General features: G+C 44.8%; 1 protein-coding gene and 1 non-coding gene across 4 annotated transcripts in view; both read right to left on the reverse strand.

Moving 5' to 3' along the window:
• Positions 1-1,373: 1,373 nt before the first annotated feature.
• The window catches only part of Foxk2 (forkhead box K2), a 41,046-nt gene continuing 17,461 nt past the window's right edge, over positions 1,374-24,958 (reverse strand). The window contains exons 2-9 of one of the 3 annotated variants that reach the window (XM_085694198.2): positions 22,981-23,175; positions 20,579-20,726; positions 16,753-16,899; positions 13,001-13,194; positions 12,211-12,386; positions 10,738-11,034; positions 9,771-9,980; positions 1,374-4,431 (exon numbers count right to left, since the gene is read on the reverse strand). In XM_085694198.2, the coding sequence (XP_085550324.1) occupies positions 4,238-4,431; positions 9,771-9,980; positions 10,738-11,034; positions 12,211-12,386; positions 13,001-13,194; positions 16,753-16,899; positions 20,579-20,726; positions 22,981-23,175 (1,561 nt within the window). In that variant the 3' untranslated portion in view covers positions 1,374-4,237. Of the gene's footprint in view, positions 4,435-9,770; positions 9,981-10,737; positions 11,035-12,210; positions 12,387-13,000; positions 13,195-16,752; positions 16,900-20,578; positions 20,727-22,980; positions 23,176-24,958 lie in introns of all 3 variants that reach the window. The other 2 variants (XM_085694197.2, XM_085694200.2) reach the window with 2 other exon arrangements.
• Positions 17,881-18,010, reverse strand: LOC125397188 (small nucleolar RNA SNORA24). The gene has a single exon (XR_007231021.3). It is a non-coding gene; the product is annotated as a small nucleolar RNA SNORA24 (small nucleolar RNA).

The raw sequence follows: 24,958 nt of genomic DNA on the forward strand, positions 1-24,958 counted from the left end.
TAACCACCCTGGCTGTCCTGAAACTTGCTCTGTAGACCAGGCTGGCCTTGAACTCACAGAGATCTGCCTACCTCTGCCTCCTGAGTGCTGGGACTAAAGGTGTGAACCACCACCTGGCTTGTTTATTTTTTTGAAAGCCAAGTCCATCTTTTGCTGGGAACTCAGGGGAATATATGTCCCTGAAGCTTATTTTCATTTCCAAATGCTCTATCTACTGAAACATTTATGATGCCCAAGCTCTATAATCTTTGATTTATTTCAAGAGCATTTGCTTTATTTTAGGAAGCATGGCTAATTCTTCTCTAATGGTAATCTGTTTTTATTTACACTTAGGTCACATTGGAGTTGAGTCCTCTTTAGGTTGAGCTTTCTTTGGCCACTTGCTTACTCTTTGGAATATGGTGTTTTACCTTAGCAACCACTGCTGGGCTGACTTCATATCCACAATTAAGCATTCTCCCAGCCTGCTCTGGGCTGCTCAGGTCCACCCTGCATGTACTGCTTGGACAATTCACAGACCCTTCTGGTCAGCCTCGCCATGATGGCTGCAGATAGACGTGAGGTGCAGTAGTGTGGGGAATTTCTAATTCCCTCTGCATGCTGGTATCCCAGGCACCCTGTTTCTGCTGTGTGTTAAAAGGTTCAGGTTTTGGCCTTCCCCTCTCCCCCTTGAGCAGATCTCCTGTAGCCCAGACTGGCTTCAGACACTGCTGTGTACTCAAGGGTGACCTTGAGTTTCTCATTCCCCTGCCTCTATCTTCTGAGGGATAGGATTACAGGATTATCACATCTATGTATGAAGTTCTAGGGACCAAATCCAGACTTGTACATGCAAGGCAAATATTTTACTAATCGACCCTCCCAATTCCTTGCCAAGGTCCTTCTAAATATTCAGTGCTCCCAATGCCACCTCCTGCTTGCCAGAGCACTATGGGTGTCTACTGTTGTCTACATGGGAGCACTTTCTCAGGATGCTCCCCACATTTGGGCTGCCACTGCGTCACGTGTTCTCCTGGCTTTGACCATAAATCTGCAACATATACTTTCCATATATTCCGCCCTGGGACAGCAGCTGGGAGGCCGCTGTCATCACCTGGGAACCTCAACACCTGTATACCTTTTTGGCAAACATTTTGTTTTGCTATCTCTTGCTTTCGGTGACCTTGATTCTTAGGTCAGAGGGCAAGCATTGGGGTTGGGGTGCACATGGACAACTTAAACTCTAAAATAATTGAACTCCAACCCTGGATGGCACGCAGCTGCCTGTACAGCTGTAGCTACTGCGCCTGTGCTGCTACCCACCTGTGTTCCTGGGAAAGTCTCCCAGCACAGACGTAGCTGCTTATCAAAAGACAATGATACTCTGTATTCAGTTAAAATTAATAAAAATATTTTATTGAATTTCAGGAACTTGGTACTTTTTTTTAAAAATTCCAAATCTTTGCACACAGATCACCACTCTGCTTACTCTAGAACAGCAGATGCGCGGACTTCACGATTGTCACTTCTCTCCTTGTGTCACACAGCGTAGAAAACCCAAGTCCTGATACTCCCCAGCCCCTTCTGAACTACTTCAGCTACTCTGTGACCAGCCACCCCCCACAGAGGACACGGAGGTGAGGTGGGGTATTTATGGAGACCAGCTGCTGTCTGTTAACACATTCTGCAGTGTGGAGAATATCTATACAAAGTATGCCACACACATTCTGGAATGCACTGTACCCAGGACACAGGAAAGTTTCTCTTTGTGTTCTGTGTGGTTCAAGCCAAAGCTACTCAAGTTATCTAGTCCCTGAGGGAGCTCAGAAGTTTGGTAAAGGTCGAAGAGAGACTCCTTAAGCATTCAACACTGAGGTGCCACAGTGGCCCTGGGAACTGCTGCAAGCTACTTGTGGTGTCGGGGTCATGGTCCTCGCCCCACATCAGACAGCACACGAGCCCAGCCATGGTGTGTGGAGCGGCTTCTGGGGACTCAGAGGAACATAGACTAAAGCAGAGCCTGCAACACCGGCAAAGAAACCTGGGTTCAGTACTGTTAGCCTACGGCTTAGCTTCTGCCCGCTCCTTTCAGCTTTACATTCCTATGTACCAAAGCAGCAGCAAGGAGAAGAGGTGAGTGTGTGCCTGTGGCTGCACAGGACACTTCACTCACTTGAGATTGAAAATGTGGCCTTCAATTAAAAAAAAAAAAATCCTCCTTCCATCTTCAAAATTTTTCTATGATCCCCCAAAAGAAACCCCTGTAGACTCCTAAGGTCTGTCTGGAGCTCAGAGGTAACGAGTCTGCAGACTTGACTCACGCAGGGAACATCTACCCATCTAGTCAAGCATGCTACACAAAGATGTCTCCAGACACACAGTATGTTTAGCTGGTGGTGCCCGAACCCACCTCTCTAGGGTGGCCTCCTGCTAGCGCACCACATTAACTGAGGCCCGCTGGGCACAACAGAACCCAAAGTGCTTTGCAAACTGCAAACCTTTAAGAAATACACATTTCAAGGTTACCTGCAAGATGGAGGAGGCAGACTGCAGCTTGGAGGGGCTCCAGTCCCCCAGGCTGCAGTCCAAAGGCAGACTGCTGTGGCACACACGTGTTCTCACTCACATGATGTCTCATCTTTATTGTTTTAAGTGGCTGAGTTATATAAATCCAGCTTGTGTGCAGTAACTCCAGAACGTCAACACACATCATCTGCAGTAACATTGTGACAGCTCCATATTGTGGGTGAAGCAATACTTAGAACAGACTTATCATATTTGGTCTTTATGTAAATAATGTTTTAAATTGCCTAAATATACCATTCTGAGCCATTTCATTCTACCAGGAAAATACAGGGTTTTCCCCCCTTCTCTTAAAAAAAATTAAATACCAAAATAACTACATTTAAATAAATAACGTTATGATGATGACATTTAAAAAAAAAAAAACCAACCCACAATGAGGCTAAGTCCCTCTGCCTGCTGCTCAGCTCTAAGTCCAGGATGCTCCGGAAAGATGAGCGGTGATCCTGAGTGTGGGCTGGGCTGCTGGCCTCCCACCTCTCCTCACCCTTCCCTCTTAAATTTTACTTATATAGGACGTAAGTCAGACTTAGTGTGGGACTTCATTCTGAAAAGCCAGAGAAACCTCTAGAGAATCAGAAAATGGCCTGGATTCTTGAGAACCTGGCCACTGGGTCTTACTTCCAAGACCCTCAATCTCTCCAAGAGCTCTCACCATGCAGGTAACCAGTCAGGTGCCAGAAGCCAGAGCGGACCCCTATGACTCCCAGCAGGGTTCTTCGGTCTGAAAAGGGAGGTGTAACAAAAGCTGGGTCTGTTTCCCAAGGGGGGGAGGGGGTCTGCTGCTTTAAGCATACACAATATGTAGGAGACTCATTTACTAGAATGGGAAACTACGCCAAGGACAAAGTCAACATAAAGAAACAGACAACAAAACGCGCAAGAACAGGTACGTGCAGCCCGGAGGCTAGAAGGCTCCCGGGGTCCCTTGTCCCAATGCCCCGGCCTTATGGGTCCATGCAGCCTCAGTCCACCCACCCTCTACAATGGCACAGGGTACGTCAAATTCATCAGGTAACTGCTCTGAACGGAAATGGGCAAGTAGGTATCCTAAAGAAGTGCCACCCAAACAGGCAGGACAGACCAGAGCAAATCATCCCATGGGCTGAAAACAAACCACAGAAACAAACAGAATGACATTCTTTCCCCCAAATGAATCTCAAATTTCCAGAGTAGAAATGGAGTGATATGAAATGTCAAAGACCCCGTTATTTAGTAAAGAAAGGACATCTCCAAGTATTCTAATTCCACATGTAGACAACAAAATACTGTCTTGTCTCTCAGCCGCAACCAGCAGTCCTATGAGGGCAGCAGGTGGCTATGGCTCTGTCCCCTAGAGGAAAGCCAGAGAGATCCACTTGCAGCGGTGCTGCATCTGCACAAGAGACTCAGAGTTCTTGCTTGTAGTAAAAGCTGAGCCCACAGATGACAGCCCAGCGAGTGCTCTGTAGGAGACACCACCTCTGGAACCAGGGTTGCTGTTGTGGGTCTGTTCAAGTCTAACTTGTCTTTAAATTAGGGAGTTTTAAGGCCACCTGGGTTCATGTTTTCAGTGCTAAGAGGTGAAGTCCAACCGCAGGGCCCTTTACCCACTGAGGATGCGCTCCCTGCTTCAGGAAGAGGCAGCATCTCCTTTTGGCACCACAAATTGATGTCTGAAGAGGTCTCCCAGCAGCTAGTTCTGGATCCCCTTTTCTCTCATAGCTGCCGGTGGCGCATCTACGCTCAGGGCAATGACAATGCTCTCGCCATCTTCTGCTTTAATTCGCTTGAGCTCCGGCTGCTCTGCCTGGTCACCGTTCTGGCGCTTTGTGGGCAGGGACGCCGATGCTGACGCGTGGGTTGCCAGCATATGGAGAGGACTCGCCACTGCTGAAGAGAGACAGTGCATCAGAACCCACACTACTGCCTAAACCCTCGACCACAACCCACCCTGGCACTCCAAATCTCCTGAGCTAAGCTTTCACAGAACCCAAAGGCAGAGAATCCTAAGCAGAGGAAATCAGGAAAGCTGCAGTCAAAGCCTGGCTAGTGGGCATGTCCATCAACAAGGATGACTTCTGTAGCTACTCAAGAGCTCAGTGTTATCAAGACAGGGTGGCTTCTGTTCACCCGAAGGCCAGAGAGTTGTTCCCTCCAAGGAGGAAATTAGGCTATTCTGGTTCGAAAGACAGCCATTTCTCACCTGTTCAAGTCATTACCTAAAGCATCTGCCTATAAAGAAGACATGCTTATGCTAGTAAAGTAACTTAGAGCTTGCCACCAAGCCTGAGAACTTGAGTTCCACACTCAGAACACACATGATGGAAGGAGAAAACTGACTCCCACAAGTTGCCCTCTGACCTTCATGTGCACCCTACCTGCCACATACAAAAACTGTCTTCTGGAGGGGGGGGGGGACACATCCAGGAGACACCCATAGCTCTTCCATCCCCCTTCTTCTTTTCTTGTGTGATAGTCTCACTATATAACTTTGGCTGGCCCGGAACTTGTAAGATCCACCTCCCTCTGGCCCCAGAGTGCCAGGATTAAAAGGGTGCGAGAGCAACCCGGTTCTGACTGTTTTAAATGCTAAACTTCCAGTGGAGGCAGCAGGCAGTCATTCATGTCAACTTATCTGAGTGAGTCACAGTATCTAGACATTGGCAGAATGATCCTGAGGGGTATAGTGGTATATTATTTGTATTTTAATAAATAAAGCTTGCCTAAGGTCAGTAAAAAGCAGCAACACTAGTCAGTCATAAAGGCCAGACAGTGGTTGAATACACCTCTAAACCCAGCAGCAACAGTGGTTAGCCAGAGACCAGGTGGTGGTGGGGGGCACACCTTTAATCTCAGCACTAGAGAGGAATATAAGGCGGAAGGAGACAGGAACTCGCCACTGGGCCAGCCTGTTGTGGGGTGACCCTCATGGGAACAACACCCAGTACACTCTGAAAGCTATTCCTCTGCTTCAGGGTGCAGGAAGCAGCAGGTTGGGCAGGAGCATGGAGTCCACATATTGTCCTGGAGTACAGAACTCCAATTAATTCGATTTAAAATGCTCATAAATGCTGGGCTTGGTGGTGTACACCTTTAACCTCAGCACTCAGGATCCAAAGTCAGGGGGATCTCTGTGACTTCAAGGCCAGCCGGTCTACTTAGCAAGTTCTAGGTCAGCCAGGGCGACAATGACCCTGTCTCAAAAAATTTTTAAAAGTAGTTTCCTGAGGATATAGCTCAGTGATACAGTTCTTGCCTGGCATGTGCAAAGTCACTATTGAACATCTCCAGTACCACAAAAATGACAAACCGAATAAATAAAGCTTAATTTCTATGGTTGGAGAGATGGCTCAGTGGTGAAGAGCACTGGCTGCCCTTCCAGACTGCAGTTCAATTCCTAGCACCCCCATGATGGCTCACAATCATCTCTAATTCCAGTTCCAGGGGATCCAACATCTCTGGCATCCATGGGTACCAAGTAGGCAAATGGTACACAAATGTACGTGCAGGCAAACAAAAACAAAATGGTCATAAATACACAGCCAGCATGCTTAACGATGAGTCCAGTCCTCGGTTCAATCTTCAATACTATTTTACTTGAGACTAGGTGTAGCTGACCTAGACAGAACTCAGAGATCCATCTATTTCTACGCCCCAAATACTAAGATTAAGGAACATGCCACTATGCCAGATCTTCTAAGTATTGTTCTTTAAAAGACATTAACCACATATAATATCATTCTGTGTCATGGTACAATGTGCAGAGGTCAGTTCTCGTGTTCCACCACGTGAGTTCTAAAGATTGAACTCAGGTCTTCAGTACCTTTACATGCTGGACCATCCTAAGGACCCAATTCACAGTACTGCTAAAAGAGTAGCAGACACACACACACACACACACACACACAGAGAGAGAGAGAGAGAGAGAGAGAGAGAGAGAGAGAGAGAGAGAGACAGAAAGAGAGAGAGACAGAGAGAGAGAGAGAGAGAGACAGAGAAATCAAATGGAAAAAGAGGGAAAAAAGGAGGGAGGGAGAGAAAACATGAACTAAGAAAAGCTAAGAGGGCCTGAGGTACTGGATAGGTCCCTCTATGTAAGGGCTACACATGACCTTGGCCATGAGCCCCAGGAGAAAGCGGCTGAGAATCTCAACTATCTCCTAAGTATACTGCAAGTCCCAGGCACCAGTCACCTAGTCTTTACCAACATAGCTACCCTCAGGAAAGAAGGGCGGTACTGGGAAGGAGTTTCAGGAATCAGAAGTCACATCAAGTTTTTCTAAACAAGAACTTGAATTTGAGTGGGTGGGGCCTAAACCAGCACTGGATGTCTACCCTTGTCTCTTCTCCACTTTATTCTTGAGGAAGGACTCGGCTCTCACTTGGCTTGGAGCATTTAAAAAGGAAAGGAAGTGGCCAGACGTGGTGGTGCATAGACTACAGTTAATTACCCAGCTAAGATTCAATTCCTGGAACATGCGAGGGAAGCATTCAGTCACAGAACTACACCTCAGCCAGGAAACATTGTAAAAGAAACACGAGGCCAGGAGGTGGTGGTGGTGTCTGACTTTAATCCCAGCACTAGAGAGGAATATAAAGTGGGAGGAAACAGGAAGCAGGCAGATCTCAGTCAGTCGGAGACCAGCCTGGTCTACAAGAGCTAGTTCCAGGACAGGCCCCAAAGCTACAGAGAAACCCTGTCCCAAAAAAACAAAAAAAGAAAAAGAAAAAAAGAGAAAGCAGCAACCCCAGGGGTGCCCCAGTCCTAGTGAGCTGAGGGTCAGTCACAACCAGACTCTGTAAGAGCACCTGCTGTTTTTCCAAAGGATCCAAGTCTGGTTCCCAACATCACTAATGTCAGGTGGCTCATAACCAACTCTAACTCCAGTTTTCAGGGTAAATCTTTAAAATCAGCAACAAACACAAGCAGGCAAACAAAGTGTTCCTTAAGGCGCTCCGGTCACTCCACTTCTTCCCATTTGTTCATTTTATGCATGGCCACGGTTCTCCTCTGGAACTTTCCCATGGATGAGGCCCCAAAGAGATTTCAGAACGCTAGGTACCAAGAGCAGCATTCTCTACTTCCACTTTCTTCAATCTCTCAAAATTCACATGCCAAACACCTCCACAGCGAGAGCGAGCACTGCCACACATAATCCTGGGGCATCCAGGCGTGGTGTTCTAGTGCTGACATACAGCTCCTTCTGCCTGGAACATGGAAGTCCTCCCCCCCCACACAACAAACCGGCAACAGCAGACAGTTTCTGAATAGGCAATGACCTCTGCCCCCCAAATTCAAACATAGTCAATCTAATGTGTTACAGTGCTTTGCACAGTTATACCACTATGCCATGCAATGCCAACAAAGCACTGTTATGAAATGCAATGTTTAATGTATATACAAAGTTTTCTACTACCATCGTAACACAGTGGTTTAACTATGAGAAAGAGAATATTCCCTACCATTATTCCCCACCACTGAAATACCAAATCGGTGTATTCTGCACTGCACTGTTAAAATGTGCAAACACTGCTTATTTGAGTTGCTAACGGTTTTCATTTAAAAATCTGTATTGGAATTAGAACAGACTATCCAACAACTAATGACCTTACATATTCTGCTATTTTATTTATGAGAGTTGGTGTCTCCTCAGCATTGCTGACTATATATACAGTCTTTATAGTAGACTATACAATGTAACTGTAAGGCAGGTAACGGCACTTGCCCCTGACCACTTGAGTTCAATTCTAAAAAACTACACAAACATGAAAAAAAGAATCCACAAAGTTGTCCTGACCTCCACATGTGTGCTACGTATGGCACATGTACCCTATCATAGAGTTTTATAAAATTTCTAAAAAGACTTATTTTTATTTATGTGCATGTTTGTGACTCTCTCTCCGTGCATGTGCAAACTCGTGAATGTAGGTACCTACAGAGGCCAGAGGACACTTCCAGATCCCTTGGAGCTGGAGTTACAGGTGGTTGCTGAACCCATAATCTCTAGAAGAATAGCAAGTGTTCTTAACCATTAATCTCTCCATCCCCAGTAGCTTTTCAAAAAAGAAAGAACATATTAACTCTGAAAAATGTGTGTTTGTCTTTACGGGGCCAGTATAAGATGGTTCAGCAGGCAAAGGTGCTTGTTGCCTCCAGGTGACAAAGTAAGTTTGATCCTAGACCCCACAGGAACAAAGCTGTCCTCTGACCTTCCTTCCACGGACAACACACAGTTATATCCCCCTGAACTGGAAAGAGAAAGTTAGCTAAACTCCAGCCTTCATCTCTTCCCGCTTGTCAACAGTAGACACTATGTAGCCAGACTATATCTTCAAACTCTGAGCACAAATAAACCCTTTTTACATTAAACTGCTTCTTGTTTGGTATTTTCCTAGGATGTTGTAAAAATTTCTGGGGAGAGCTAGAAAACTAGCTCAGTGGTTAGAGGAACCATGTTCAATCCCCAGCACCCCAAGGCAGCTAACAACTGTTGCACCTCTAGTTCCAGGGGATTTGACCTCTATGGCCTACACGGACAATGAACGCATACGGTGCACAGGCGTACATCCAGGCAAAATACCCATACACATAAAATAAAAATAAATGAATGAAAATAAAAATATTTCTAGGGGACTGGAGAGATGGCTCAGAGGTTGAGAGCACTGGCGGCTCCTCCAGAGGACTTGATTTCACTTCGCAGCAATCACATGGTGGCTCACAACTATCCACAATGAGATCTGCGTGCCCTTTTCTGGCCTACAGGCAGACATGTAGACAGAATACTGTATACATAATAAATAAATAAAATCTTAAAAAAAATTCTAAGGATAGGTTAAGAGCACTGACTGTTCTTCCACAGATCCTGAGTTCAATTCCCAGCAACCACATGGTGGCTCACAGCCATCTGTAATGAGATCTAGTGCTCTCTTCTGGCATGCAAGCATACATGAAAGGAATGTTGTATATATAATAAAAAATAAATCTTAAAAAAAAAATACAAAGGGGCTGTGGTGGGAAAATCCCAAGCCCCACTCTAAAGTGAGCCTCACGGCTCCCATAGCATCCCTACACTTCCCACGGCTTTAAAAGGCAAACGTTTCCACAGACAAAACTACAAAGTCAAATCAGAACCAAGCACGGAATGCTTCTTCCCATAGTCAAGAATCTCTGCTCTCAGTTGAGACTCCCATAGAGCCAGTGAGGGACACGAACAAACACTTCTTACCGTTGTTCACCTGGCTGTGCACTGCTGGAGGCACTGGTACCACGTGAGTTCCATTTTGCGTTACAGTTTTTATTGGAAGCTGGTGTTGACCTAAAGGCGCCTGTTGTACTATGGTCACTGTCTGAACAGGGGTACCCTGTGATGTCTGGATGATTCGGCTAGCAGCGCCTAATGTGGCTGGGCTAATTGCAGGGACAGGCTCTACTTTCACTGAAATCAAAAGAAAAGGAAGAGAGATGATACACTGTTGCAAAGCTGGGATCTCAGCAGTTTATAAAACAAGTCAGGATGGTGCAAGCCTAATTCCAACACGAGTATCACAGGGTGTCACATGGCTACCACCTCAGCTACTGTCAAGGATGAAACAAGAAGATGGCAAGTTAAGGCCAGTCTGGGTTAAAAAGTAGGTTTGAGACTAGTCTGGGCAACTTGAAACTGTGCCTTAAAAATTTAAAAAAAAAAAACGGGGGCAAAAAATAAAAAAGCTGGGGCTATAGCTTAGCCATAGAGGACTTGCCTGACATGTACAAGGCCCTAAGCTTGATGCCCAGTACTGAAGGAATGTTTAAAACCAAGTAATGGGATGGAGAGATGGTTCAATGGTTAAGACAACATACTACTCTCAGAGGACCTGGATGTGATTCCCAGCACCTCCATTGGTCAATAACTCTAGTTCCAGGAAGATACACCACCTCTGACTTCCAAGGGTACATGCATAAGCACACATTCTTGTGCAAACACACATACACAGAGTAAAATCTTTAAAACCAAGTCACAGTGGGCTGGGGTGTACTTGAGTGAAACAGGGTTTCTCTAGGATGTATGTGGACTCAACTGCCACCCTAAAAAGAAAGTAAAGAAACAATCACACAAAACCTAAGGAACATATTAAAACAGGCAAGGACAACTAGCCTGTGAACTTCTACGGGACTGAAAAGTTAGCATGAGGTGCTGTCTTCTTGCTCACCTTTGACTTCTCTGTGGTCGCCATTCTCTTGTGGTTCGGCCTTAGGAGGAGCCAGCACTGCAGCCTGAGTGACCACAGCTTGTCCAGCAACTGTGTATGTGTTTGCTGGGGCCAGTCCAGCCACACTGGTGACCGACACTGCTGGTATCTGATGGACAACATGTACCGTCTGCACAACAGGTGGCTGAGAGGTGGATGTGGTCACTGGGGTTGCAACAGTGTAGGTGACAGGCTTAATGGCCGGGGGTAGCTGCCGTTGGACAGTGATTAAGACGGGCTGACTAGAGAGAGGTGACCCTGTTGGGAGAAATCACAAGCATTGTTATTGCTTGCATGGCCCTTGGTCTTACAGTTCTCACAGTGAGCTCTTGCTAACATGAACGCTACACTCTGAAACAGAATATTACTAAGGAAAGATATGTACAATCTTTTCATGATTACGATTTTTCAAGATTTATTTTTGCTTACTCGTCTCAGTGTTTTGCTCACTTTCATGTCTGTGCACCACATGTGTGCCCACAGAGGTCAGAAGAGGACACTGAATATTCGGAACTGGAGTTATGGATAGCTGTGAACCACAATGTGGGTACTAGAAACCAAACTTGAACCCAGGTCCTCTGAAAGAGCAGAGAATGCTCTTCATCTCTTATGGTCAAAATGTAGTATATTAACAGGCACATTAAGTTTCCACATCTAAGTATCAAAGACTGCAAACTTAGCTTTGTTTTGATTTCTCCCACTACCTCTTTCTATACTACCTCCTTCGAAAACAAGCCCTATATGAGGGTCTAGAGACATGAGTCATCCTTGCCCTTATAGGACAGAGGTGCAAAGCTCAGAAGCAGACCCAGGCCACTAGCTGGCTTTCACAAGTGGATGCCAGCAGCTGCAGACAGGCAGCAGGCTAGGGTTTCCCTGAGCATCCATCATGTCTAGTGGTCAAAATGCTTATCTTCCCAGGCACACATTTTCTTCTATATTATGGTTTTGCAAGTAAACTGGGAATATTCACCTACTCATTAAGTGGATATATTTCTATTCTAATCATTGCCTAGCTTGTGTAGCTTTTTTTAGTGAGAAGAGATCTTTTTTTATAAATGAAGCAATTGAGAAATATTGATTCTTTGAATTTTGTTTTTAGAAACAAGGTTTTATTATGAATCCCAGGCTGTCCTCTTGCCTCAGCCTTGCGGTCAGGCACTATTACAGCCATACACTATCTCACCCGAGCTGATGGGAAAAAAGAAAAAGGAAGGGGAGAGAGTGGGACAGAGGGAAGGAGGGAGAGAAAATTAATTCCCAGTGCCACTTTCTTTCCCCGAAACCTTCTACATAACTCAGGTACTATACAAAGTAGCAGGCACAAGGTACGAAGCTTCTTAAGGATTCTACCACTGCTTTAGTGCCAAATGCAGGCATATTTGCCTGTCTGGCCCCACTGCCTGACCCTCGTCATCTCTCCTGTGGTCTCACCTGGTGCACTCTGTGCAAACCGTGCCTCCTGGATGACGGCAAGTTTGGGCTGTGAGGCGCCAGGCTCCGGCTCCAAGGGGGCTGGGGAGCCCTCCCTCGACAGGCTCTCCGGGGTCTGGGCGCCACTGGAGTGAGCGGACAACACTCCTGCATGGTTGGGAGAGGCTGGGGCACTCCTGGGTCACCAAAAGAAGACAGTGGGTTTTCACACTGATGCCCTAGAAAGGACTTGTCCACTCAACCTCACTTTGTGCAGGGCAGCCTTCTGTCTCCTGCCAACTGAGTGCAGTGCTGTGTTCTGACTCTCCCACGCATGTCAGAGGCCGCTCAGTCCCATGAAAAGGTTGGTGCCCTCTCTGAACAGTTCCTGTGCAGCCAGTCAGCAGGACGCAGCAGGGAACAGACTGTCGGGCCTTACGGCTTCTAATAAACTCATTTCTTTTCCAATAGATTAAAGTGTTTGGTTTTAAAATCAGGCAAATTAGAAATCTTGAATACAGAACTGAAGGTTGCTTTAAAAAACTGTTCACATGCCGAAAGAAAGGAAACCACCTTGGCCCATGACCTTGCCTACTGGGGTCTAATTAAGATGCCAATCAAGTTCAAGGAAACAGCAAGCAACACAGGTGGAACGCAGCACAGTAAGGAACAAACACAACCAACCTTTCCCAGTCCCCACCCCAACACCAGTAACGGCATCCGCAGGTCCTCACTTTTGGAAAGGAGCTCCCCAGCACACTGAGGTGATATTATTGACCATGGGTGTGGTCTCTGGTTCCTGTGTCCTTACCTAGAGGAGAGCGGTCCCAGGGGGGTTCTAAAGCAAGGCACGCCCCTAGGCCGTCTCTTCCTAAAAGCCTGCTCTACCAGCTTGCTCTCGGAGGCAGGATCTATCCTCCAGAAGGAGCCTTTGCCTGGTTCTTCCTGGGAACGTGGCACTTTGATGAAATAACGGTTCAGAGAGAGATTGTGGCGAATTGAATTCTATGAAACATAAAAAAATACGTAGAATTCATATAATTCTTTGTTGAGAAATGAAGATGTGCCCAAGCCTTAGTGTCCTGTAAAGCAGAAAACTAGATGCTCAATGCAGACATGACAGAGAGGCTTCAAGGCCCAGCCCTCCCTGGCTGAACGAGACTGCTCTGGGTTGGAGCCTTTGTGGCCACAACTCAGGGAATCTCAGGTGGAGAGAGGGAACCTGGGCATGGGAAGGGTTAAGGCTCTGCCATCTCCCATATCTACCTCCTTTCAAGGCCTGTCTGTCACGGTCTCCTCAACTTCTGCCAGATGGAATCAGGACTAACCTGCTACCTCTTTCTGTCTGAAGATAAACAGCGGACACAAGCCACTCCTTTAGAAATGCTTGTTACTCCATGTTTTGTACATAATTAGCTGACAGTCTGCCAAGCCATGTAAAGTATATTAGTACAGTACAAAGGATTTATTCAGCAAGTCAGTAAAGACCAGGAATTATAACGACTCCACCTTCTAGTCAAGTATTCGGCTCTGTATTTGCGAAGTACATCCATGTGTTTATTTGATCTTCATCAATAACACCATTACGGAAGCAGAGAAAATCAACTCGTAAGCCGTCATTCTTCTTCAGAAAGTTCAGCTTCAAATTTTCCAAGAGTCTGAGACAGTGCCTGTTGTGATCTGAATGTGACCACACCATTCAAGTACACATAGGATGGAAAGTCATGAATAACAGCTATTATCTCATGTTCTTAGAACTTTGAGTGCATTTAAAAATCAAAATTTTAAAGTGGTAATAACTCAAAATAAAATCTGGGAATATCCAAAAATTCCCAATTTTCTCAATTCCCCATTAATCTTCTAATAAAACTAGCCATGGCCTAAAGTTCAGACTTGTCACAGGCAGCTAAAAAAAATTCTAACAGATGTTCAGCATTGCTTTACCATCAGTCCCAGGGACTGTTCCAGAACAACTAGTCACAGGCAGGAAACAAGGCCTCTGAGTTACATCGTGAGGAGTATGAGGGGCCTGGCTGTGTCTGACTCGTTGAGATTTAGAGTATTTTAATAAATCAAGACACGTGGTGTGATGTTTTGTTATCAGGTATTGCTGACAACCAACCTTTCTTCCAATTCCAGAAAACCATCTTGGTGCCCATCATACACAGAAGGCAAACCTTCACCAGCTGCATTCAGACCTTTCAGGTTTGGAGGAGAGGCAGAGTCAAAGGCTTTTTGTTAAGAGAAGCAACCCAGACAAAGATGACACAGGCTCAACACCCTAATTTAAAAATCCCATATCACCAAGTGATGATGACACATGCCTTTAATCCCAGAACTCGGGAGGTAGAAGCAGGTAGAACTTTGTGAGTTCAAGTCCAGCCTGGTCTACAGAGCGAGTTGTTGGGCAGCCAGGACTACATAGGGAGACACTGTCTTAAAAAAAAAAAAAAAAAAAAAAAAAAAAATCTAAAATTTAGAGGGCAACAGGATGCTCCAGTAAAAAATTCACATTTGCCCTCATATGCCAAACTGCCATTAACATGAGCATCCTAGAAAGTTTACATGGAACTACCTTCAGACTATTTGCACAAGGAAAAAAAAAAATCAATGAATATCATCCTTACGTTGGTTCTTTCCCCTATGGTATCTTGTTATAGACAGGCAAATACTACAAAATCTGAATCATTCTGAACCCTGAAAACAGATAAAACAGATAAAAGCCAGTCAACTCAAAACCACTACCTGAGAAGGGAAATCCTTGGACCTGCCTATGGGTAGGCCGTTCCCTTTACTGAGACTCCAGTCCCATCCGCAGAGCACAAAGCTCCCGTACAGAAGACACTCCACAGACCCCAGCTACACTAGACCAGTGCTCAGGAGACTCAGGCAGAGCTTGGGATCAGGAAACTGATCTGAATACTAACAGAATCCACCTAGTCTGGGTCTCCTTCCTAACCACCCCCTTCCAGAGAATCTGCATATAGCATCAGGTCAAATTCATAAATGGTCACCTGCAATTTCCTACCCAGCACTGTAAAAACAGGAGGAAGTGACAAAATATTTAGTTCAGAGACAAACAAAAAAGGACCCATTTTCCATATAATTTTAGGTCTAGATACTATGGTCAAGGCTAAGATTAATGTGCCTTCAATCTGCTCTTATAAGTATAGAAATCCTGATAGGCTTGCGTGACCTATAAATTAGTGTAATCTTAAAAGTAATTCTTTGTCTTTCCTCAAAGACAAAGAAGGCTGCAGTTCTTCAACGCTACACATAAAGAACACCTAAAACAAGCACTCCCTAGTCTGAGCCTTCCCAGCTGAAGACCCAAGCTACATCTCCCACCCAGTCAGTCTTTCTCATCGGATGGGAACGCCAAACTAGCTCTGGTCCTTTCAGACGATGACAGCCCAGTCTTTCCATACTTTCTTATAAACACAGTAAACAAGACACTCCAGGCTGGGTAAATTATAAAATTATAAGTAATCATTTTGGAAACAGGCATGAGAGTGTATTTAAAGCCTAGCTATTTAGGAGGCTGAGCAAGAATACTGCAAGTTCAAGGCCAGCCTAGGAAACACAGGGAGATTTAATAGGGAAGTGGTAAGAGGGAGACACTGTGACAGGAAATATAAACATTAGGAAGAAATAGTCCATCTTTCTATACAATCACTCAGACTGCCCCATTTTATGGTAGAATCTCCTCTGTAAATTAACAAAAAAAGCTGTTCAATGAGCAAACCCAGTAATATCCTAAAACGTACTGACTGAAAAGCAATCCTATGGATACAGGGCTTTTGGGACAGGGAGGGAATGCTCACATCCTCCAAACATACTGTTGGAAAACAGGACTCAGGCAGGGATCCGCCTCTGTGCCTATGTGTGTGTAGGCCAGGAAATAGCTCTGAGATTCATTCCTCAGGAGCAAAACACTTTGGTATTTTTTGAGACGGGGTCTCTCACAGGCCTAAAGCTTGTCAGATAGCGAGCTGAGTCCCGGAGATGCCCGTATGCACCTCTCCAGCACCTTGATTTTTATATGGATTCTACAGATGGAATTAACCAACTGATCTATTTCTCCGGCCTTGGAAATCCAATTTTCTTAAATATGCTGTTCTGTTTTGAGCCTCCTGCCCCAAAGCTATGTCAGAATAAGTAAGGTCTGACATACGGAGATGTAGGTGATAGTTTCTGGAAAGGCAGCGAAGTTCTCATGGCAGTAAAAGATCAAATGAATGTCAACATAAAACGTACGCTGCTGAGTTAAAACAGACCCCAGAGCAGGCACTCGGGCTCTCACTAAACCACTCCTGGAGCAGCCACACTCAGGTGAGAGGCACAGTCACTGTCATGAACCCTGGTCTGTACAGAAGAACATGTCTGAGTAAAAGCATCAGTTTCACTTTTCTTCAGAACTGCTGCTCCTCCTGGACAGAAAAGCAGGGCACTATCATGCCTAGAGCTCTCCAGTGGGAGACTCCCCCCTCTAATGACGTCTCTGGCATATAAAACAGCAGCATCTTCAACACACAGGACGAGAGCAAGCTGAAATGTACTTACCTGCCAGCCCTTGTCTGCAGTCCTATAGTATGGATAGTTTTTAGTGATGTGTGTATAAATTCCATTTAGGGTGAGTTGTTTATCAGGAGCCATTGTAATCGCTTGTACTATCAACTGTGCATAGGAGTAAGGTGGCTTTGAGTCATCCTGTGTTAGAAAAAAAAAGCACCTAAGATTCAAGATTATTCATGCAACAGTGTGGGCTTTCTTGTTGTTGCTGTTGTTTTCCGAGACAGGGTTTCTATGTGGAGGCTTACCTGTCCTGGAACTCACTCTGTAGACCAGGCTGGCCTTGAACTCAGAGATCTGACTGCCTCTACCCACAAGTGCTGGAATTAAAGGGGTACATCACCATTGCCAGGCAACAAGGGTGTTTTTATTATAAAAGTAGTATGATCGAGAAAATCTGGGAAAAGTAAATAGAAAAACTGTAGAGCAGCATAAAGATTAAAAACCACACAAGGAGCCAGGTGTAGTGGCGTATGCCTTTAACCCCAGTACCCAGGAGGCAGAAGACGGAGGCCAGTCTAGTTCACAAATAGAGTTAACCAGAGGCTGTTACACAGAGAAACACTATGGGGGTGGGGGCAATCACACAGGTGAAAATTTAAGTGACAAGAACCAAAAATAAAACTGATAGAAGCCATTGGACTTCAGTGAAATCCAGAACACATTTCAGTGAAATACACATCAAGAAACACCCCGTGACATGGAGAGGGACTGGCATGTCCAGGTGTGATGCAGAGCAAGCAGCAGCCCAGCCATGGTACTGCTGGGGATCTTCGCACACTTCTGCCAAGACTCTACATGTGAGCACACGCCTGTGAAGGAGCCATAGAGTCACTGCTCATCCTAGGCTGCTGATAGCTCCCAGTCTTTCCAACATTTCAAAATCCCACATGTACCAGCATAAGCGTCTGAGAGAGAGAGTTCCGACTGGAGAGATGGATCAGAAGTTAAGAGCACTTTCAGAGGTCCTGAGTTCAATTCCCAGCAACCACATCGTGACTCACAATTATCTATAATGAGATCTGGTGCCATCTTCTGGCATGCAGGCAGACATGCAGGCAGAACACTATGTATGTAATAAATAAATAAATCTTTTAACTTTTTTTTAACATCAACTTAGAATGATACTTACTGAAGTCAGAATCATAAACCAATTAAATGGTGACAGCTTTGTCAGAAACAAGAACACGCTCTTCTGTGGCTAGGAAGGGAGGCTGCCGTATCTGGCAGGTCCCAAATATACATGGAGAAATAAATCTTAAAAAGGGAAGCAATCTGCAAGAGTATATTCAAGGGCTGGAGAGATGGCTCAGAGGGTAAGAACACTGATGCTCTTCCAGAGATCCTGAATTCAATTACCAGGGACCACATTGTGGTTCACAATCATCTGTAATGAGATCTGGTTCCCTCTTCCATTCTTTAGCCATACATGCAGGAAGAACACTATACATAATAAATAAAATAAAATAAAATAAAAAAGAGTATATTCAAATGACAGCATTTATTCTTATTCAAAGCACATTCAGTATAAGGCCTGGTTTTGATCATCAGCACCACAAGGATGCGTACTGTTCATACATAAAGTATACATTTTTATTTACTTTTTAAATGTGGGAGTATTCTACCTGCATGCAGGTCAGCGCACCATGTGTACGCAGTGCCATGTAGGACAGAAGAGTCAGATCCCCTTAGACCTGGTGTTATAGCTTTTTAACCACCATGTGGCTGCTGGGGTTTGAACCCATGTCTTATGGAAGTACAGCTAGTATTTTTTTTAACTACTGAGTCACATCTCCAGACTCTTCCCCAACCCTGACTTTCAGTTTTAGATTTTTATATAGTGTTAAAACAAACTATTATTGTGCTACATAGTAAATTTAAGGCCAGCTGACCCCACCTCAAAAACCAAGACAAAAAAATAACACCATCTCACTAGAGTTGCACTAGGGATAAGGGCAAAATTAGAAGGTATAAAGGAACAGCAACAGACAGTGCTCTCCAATAAGCTGAGAGATGTGTATCAATTCTCCATCAACCAATGCCAGCATTTAGAAGACTCCCACAGCCCACTTTAACTTTATTTTGCTATAACTGAGGCCACAAAAAGCTCTGCCAAAGCACCCACAACAGCACACCCTGAGGTTCTAGGAAAAGAACCAGGGAGAACAAGAACCTGAGACTGATATGTGGCTGAGCAGCTGTCCCTACACCGTGTGCTTGGCTCAGAGGTTTGACGCCTCATCCCTGCTCAAATGGCCATTGTACTTCCTAAGGCTTTTTCTTATATGCTTCTAAGGATGCTTTCATTTGTTCCGGGAGTTAGTTCTCTTCTACTATGTGGATCCCAGGTACCAAACTCAAATCTTCAGGCTTGGTGGAAAGTGCCTTTATCTGCTAAGCTATTTTGTTGGCCTTAAAAATGTCGTTTTTATTTTTAGAAACCATGTATCACTAAGTACACTTCCAATAGCCTGAAAGTTGCTATGCAAACTTGAATGGACTTGAACTCAAGAGATTCCTCCCAGGTGCTGAAATACTGAGCATAAAAATATTTTTATTTTTAAATAATTTAATATAGAAAATGCTTAGAATGGGGCTGGAGAGATGGCTCAGTGGTTAAGAGCATTGCCTGCTCTCCCAAAGGTCCTGAGTTCAATTCCCAGCAACCACATGATGGCTCACAACCATCTGAAATGAGGTCTGGTGCCCTCTTCTGGCATTCAGGCATACACACAGACAGAATATTGTATACATAACAAATAAATAAATATTTTTTAAAAAATGCTCAGAATATACCCAAATGGGTGGAACAAATTTTGCAAGGTGATATTAGCATAGCCAGTACCCAACAGCTCCTGCCTCACAAAGATCACTATTAGTTCTGGCACTATAGTCTCCTTTCTACTGTGATGTTTCAACCCACCACCTAAGCATGCCTCTGTGTGTACAAGGTAACATAGCTATGACTTGTTCACTCCACGGCTCTGCATATGCACAGACTGTTTTTTTCTTAACACTGCAACAACAGCCTTTCTGTGCTTCTAAAAATTTCATATATAATCAGTACTGTGCCTACAGTTGCCCAGGGGTCCTCACATATGTATTGAAGGATTTAAAAAGATGCACTACAGCTGGGTGGTGGCAGCGCACGCCTTTAATCCCAGCACTCGGAGGTCAGGGGCAGGTGGATCTCCGTGAGTTCGAGGCCAGCCTGGTCTACAAAAGAGAGTTCCAGGACAGCTAGACCTGTTACACAGAAACCGTCTCAAAAAACAACAACAAAAAAAAGGCACTATAAACCCTGATACCTATGGCACATTCAGAGTTGTACCAGAATCCAATTCATAGATAGACGCTTACTTCACTGATGTGGTGTGCTGGTTAGTTTTAGTCCACTCGACATAAACTAGGATCAGTGGGGAAGCAGGAACCTCAACTGACAAATGGCCTCTACTGGAGTAACCTATAGGAATATCTATGGTACGTTTTCTTGATTAATTATTGATCTGAAAGGGGCCAACCCACTGTCAGCAATGACACCCCTGGGCAGGTGACTCTGGGCTATATGAGCAAAAAGCCAGGAAATAGCACTCCTCTCATGGCCTCTGCTTCTGGATTCCTACCCTGACTTCCCTCAGGAATGGGCCATTATAAGGGAGTGTAAGACAGAAAACCCTTTTCTCTCGAAGTTGTCTTTGGTCAGTGTTTTATCACAGCAGCAGAGAAGCTGAATGGTGTTCCTAAAAGGACTTGTCCCACAGTGACCAATGTCTACACAAAGCCTCCCAGGCCCAGGAACAAGACTACAGACATTTACCTTTGGGCTGTCTCCACCTGAAGCTTCCTTTTCATTTTCTGGCTGTGAATTGTCAGCCATTAAATTGAGGTCAGATGGTATCACACGGCCCATTTTGTACCCTGAAGATCCTGCTCCCCGAGGACTGGATGGGCAGGAGTTTGCAGCACTGTGAAAGAGGGGGGGAAAGTCTACTTTAAAGCAAGCATAGTATTGTTCTTCAGTAAAGATCTGAGATCAGGGAAAACAAACATTTCTTTTTTAAGGTTTTTTTTTTTAAATGTGTTTTGTCTGCATATATGATATGTGGGTGCCTAAAGAAGGCAGGAAGGATGTGGATCTCCTGGAACTGGAATTATACTTCCCCAGCACCACTTGTTCTTCTGGAGACAACCCGTCATTCTGTGCTGCAGGCTGGTTTTAAAGAGGCAGCAATTTTCAGGCCTTAGTTTCTGAATCTGAAGTGCTGGAATTGTACGTATGTGCTTCTATGTCTAGCTAAACTGGAAAAAAAAATGAGAAAGCAGTATTTTCTAAGAAAAAAATGTACTCCCAGAAATTCTTTGTGGTATTGAAGACTGTTTCAAGCAGTGTATCAGGAAATGCAATTGTCAAGATAAGCTGTGAGAAACCAAGGACCCATTTATTCCACCAGAGAAAGTAAGCCATCACATTAAATAGGAACTTCTTTTAAAAAAAAAAAATTTATGTGCACTGGTGTTTTGCCTGTATGTGTAAGGGTGTCAGATTCTCTGGAGCTGGAGTTATAGACAGTTTGAGTTGCCGTGTAGATGCTGGGACGGGAAACCTGGATCCTCTTGAAAAGCAGTCACTGCTCTTAACTTCTGAGACGTTTCTCTAGCCCCTAACTTAATTTTTTTTTAAAAAAAGATTTATGTTACAGGTTTGAAGTGTTTACCTATGTATACGTGTATCACGTGCACGGCTGGTGCCTGTGGAGGCCAGAAGAGAGTGGTGGATGTCCTGGAACTGGAATTAGATGTTTGTAAACTGCCGTGCTGTGCTGGGAACTGAACCCGGGTCCCTCTGTAAGAGCAGAAAGTGCTCTTTAAGAGCTGAGCCATCTCTCTAGCCTCTTAGAATTTTAAATTTCAGCTTTGAATACAGAGCCTAGAGACTGTGTCACTCTGTGAGAAGTTTTAGAAGAAATACAACTAGATAATCTGTCAGTTCTTCAATGAAAAAATACATTTTAAAACACGAAAACAGTCTGAGCAGAGGTGGCACGCGCCTTTGATTCCAGTACTCAGGAGGCAAAGACAGGTGACTCTAAGTTCAAGGCCAGGCTGGTCTATGGAGTTCCAGGACAAGCTTCAAAGCTACACAGAGAAAACCTGTCTCAAAAAACAAACAACAAAAAAATAGCAACAAAACAAAACAATCCCACCAAATAAATAAATAAAATTTTAAAAAAAGAAGAAAACAGGAAACAGGACTAGACTTAGAGCTGGAATCCAGAATCAGGGGCAAAGGCAAGTGGATCTCTGTGAATTCCAGAGAAGGGGGAGGGAGAAAGAGGGAAGGAGGGACAGAGGGCAAGCAGGCTGGAGATGACTCATTCATTAAAGAGTATTGGCTGCTCTTCCAGAGGTCCTGAGTTCAATTTCACAACCACATGGTGGCTCACAACCATCTGTAATAAGATCTCGTGCCCTCTTCTGGTGTGCAGGCATACATGCAGACAGAACACTGTGTACATAATAAATCAGTAAATTTTAAGGAAGAAAGGAAGGAAGAAAGGAAGAAAGGAGGGAGAGAGGAGGGAGGGAGGGAAAAAAAGAGTGAGCCCCAGACTTAGAGACCCCAAACACCCGGCTCCACCCCTACTGCCAGTAGAGCTTCCCTCAATGCTATTCTCTGTCACCACCAAATAAAGGAGCTCATGGATGCCCACAATTCTGAGAATAATGACAGATGAGAGCTCAGAGAGAAGTCATTTACACTTTCCCCTCTAAGGCTCAGAATAAGTTGGAAGACAGAGACAAGAGCAGTGAAATCTCAACCTCTAGACATGGCACAATTCATACCAGGTCTGCACAAGGCACTGCCCTCTTAACCATCAGTTAAGGATGGTGGGGGAAATCACTGGGACCCTAGCCTTACCTCTGCGTACCAGTAACTCAGGAGACTTGGGAAGAGAGCAAGTGCCATCAGTTATGTAACCACTGATGTGGTGTGCTCAGCAGACTCCAATTCCAAGGCCACAGAAATGGCTCTGGTAATACAAACCCAAAGGGATACAAACAAGACAGGAATCCCACAACCTACCAACACTGAGAATTACAATTCACAACAAAAACTTTGAGCAAACTCCTGACCGCCAGTTGCAGTGAAAACAGATAGGGTCACTTTGGGTACAGCTGTGTGACTAAAGACTTGTGGACCCTCAGCCTCTGCTGTACCTGATGGTTCCCGTGGGAGAGGGAAGGGGGCTGATGAGGTGGGCCATAGTGTCTGGAATGTTAATGGTCAGGGGTGAGATGTGTGGCTGCACAGGCTTCACTGGCGACTCTGGGGCTTCTTGCTTCTCTCTCTTCTCACTGGATAGGGCTGTGAATGTTATCTTGATGTTTGTGCTCGGAAACCTGAAAGTGCACCTGGAAAACAAACCCAATGGTCAGTTCATGTCTGCTGCCCACCAGAAGCCTGAGCTTCCCCACAGAAATGCAGGTGAGAGAGGCCCTCCCCACCTCAAAATCCACCCACAATGTACACCAAATCCTTTAATACCACAAAAAAGGTATTTCATATGACACTAGCCATTCATAATGGCACACACCTGTGAAACCAGCACTTGGGAGGTAGGAGTCAAAGTTCAAGACCAATTCTAACTAAACAGAAAGGTCAAGAGCAACCTGGACGACATGAGACATGCCTTTCATCCCACAGACAGAAGAGAGGGACAAAGAGTGTGTGAGAGACAGAGAAACACACAGAGACAGCACCCAGATCAGCATAAGAAAATAAAAAGTATAGACCAAAAATAGAAAAGAAAAAAGAAAATCAAATACCTGCCAGATGTAGTCCCCAGCAATAGCTTAAGTTCCCTTTACTTGAACAAAGGTTAACAATTTTAACATTCCCAGCCTTGGTCCTACTCCTGTCCTGGCTAAAGACGGTTCCTTCACTGTATTGCAAAGGCGACACACAGACAATCTGGAGCACTGGGCTGATATACCTAAGGCTTCACCAACATATATTTTAGGTACAAACCAGACCTCTACACCAACTTACAGTACCATGGGAACCAATCATGTTTAAATGGTCTCTAAGTAGGAAAGTAGTTTAAAAGCACAGATGTCTCTTTATATAAAATAAGTAGAGCAGATAGGAGGTGATGACATCACGACAGAGAGCCAGCAAAAGGAGAATGAACCCATGCAACAGAATGCCATTCAACCATTGCAAAGGAAAACCACTCATGCAAGTAACACAGGTGCATCTCAAAAACATCATTCAAAGAGAGTCAACAAGAGTTTGCTCCACCAACTCCATTTAATGAAACCTGAAAACCATACAACTGATCTAGGAAACTGCCTGGGCTCCCACAGGAAGACGATGCCTGCAACTCTGAAGGTGAACTGGTGCTCTAGTCTCAGACTGTGATGGGCACTCTCAGGGTGTACGTGAGCATCACTCAAAATCTGTAAAAGGCTCCCTCACATTAGGTTTGCTCTGTTCTATATAAAGTATACTTCAAAGAAAGCTTACTTAAAATAGCAACCAGGCAAGTCAGGATAGCTTAGTGGGTAAAAGTGCCCGCTGTGTAGGCCTGATCACCTAAGTTTGAACCTCAGAACCCAGGGTGGAAATAAAGAACAAACTCCTGGAAACTGTCTTCTGAACCCCACACATGTTCTGTGAAAAGCATGCGTACTCACAGACACACAACAATTAATTTAAAAACAAACAAAACACAGTGGTGTCCTCTTCCCCTAACCCTGAAAACCTCCCTGACACATTTTAGGACGCACACACATTAACTCTGGAGTGGTACACTGGACAGTGTTACTTCTGTTCTATCTGTAAGGGTCTGAGCAAAATGAGTACATTGTCTAGGAGTGTTTTTTTCTCATCACTAATAAAGTTGATGATTACACAGCAGTAAAGAGTTTGTACATGTTTGGCTCTGGGTGAACAAGATTGTCCTCCACCACACTCAGTCACCTATGGTGACAAATGCCACAAGCCCTCCTCGATATGCCTCACATCACATTTGCACTCCACTGGAATCAGCACATGAAAAGATCCTCCAAGCCACCAGCCAGCAGGGAAATGCAAACTCAAACTACAGTACCTGCTAAAGTGCCAGCGACCAAAAGTGGAAATGTCCAGGCTGATAAAGCACAGCACCTGAACTACAGACGGTGTCTTTTCCCC

The sequence above is a fragment of the Myodes glareolus genome, chromosome 9 (genome assembly GCF_982192425.1).
Source record: "Myodes glareolus chromosome 9, mMyoGla1.1, whole genome shotgun sequence".
NCBI classification, from domain to species: Eukaryota; Metazoa; Chordata; class Mammalia; order Rodentia; family Cricetidae; genus Myodes; species Myodes glareolus.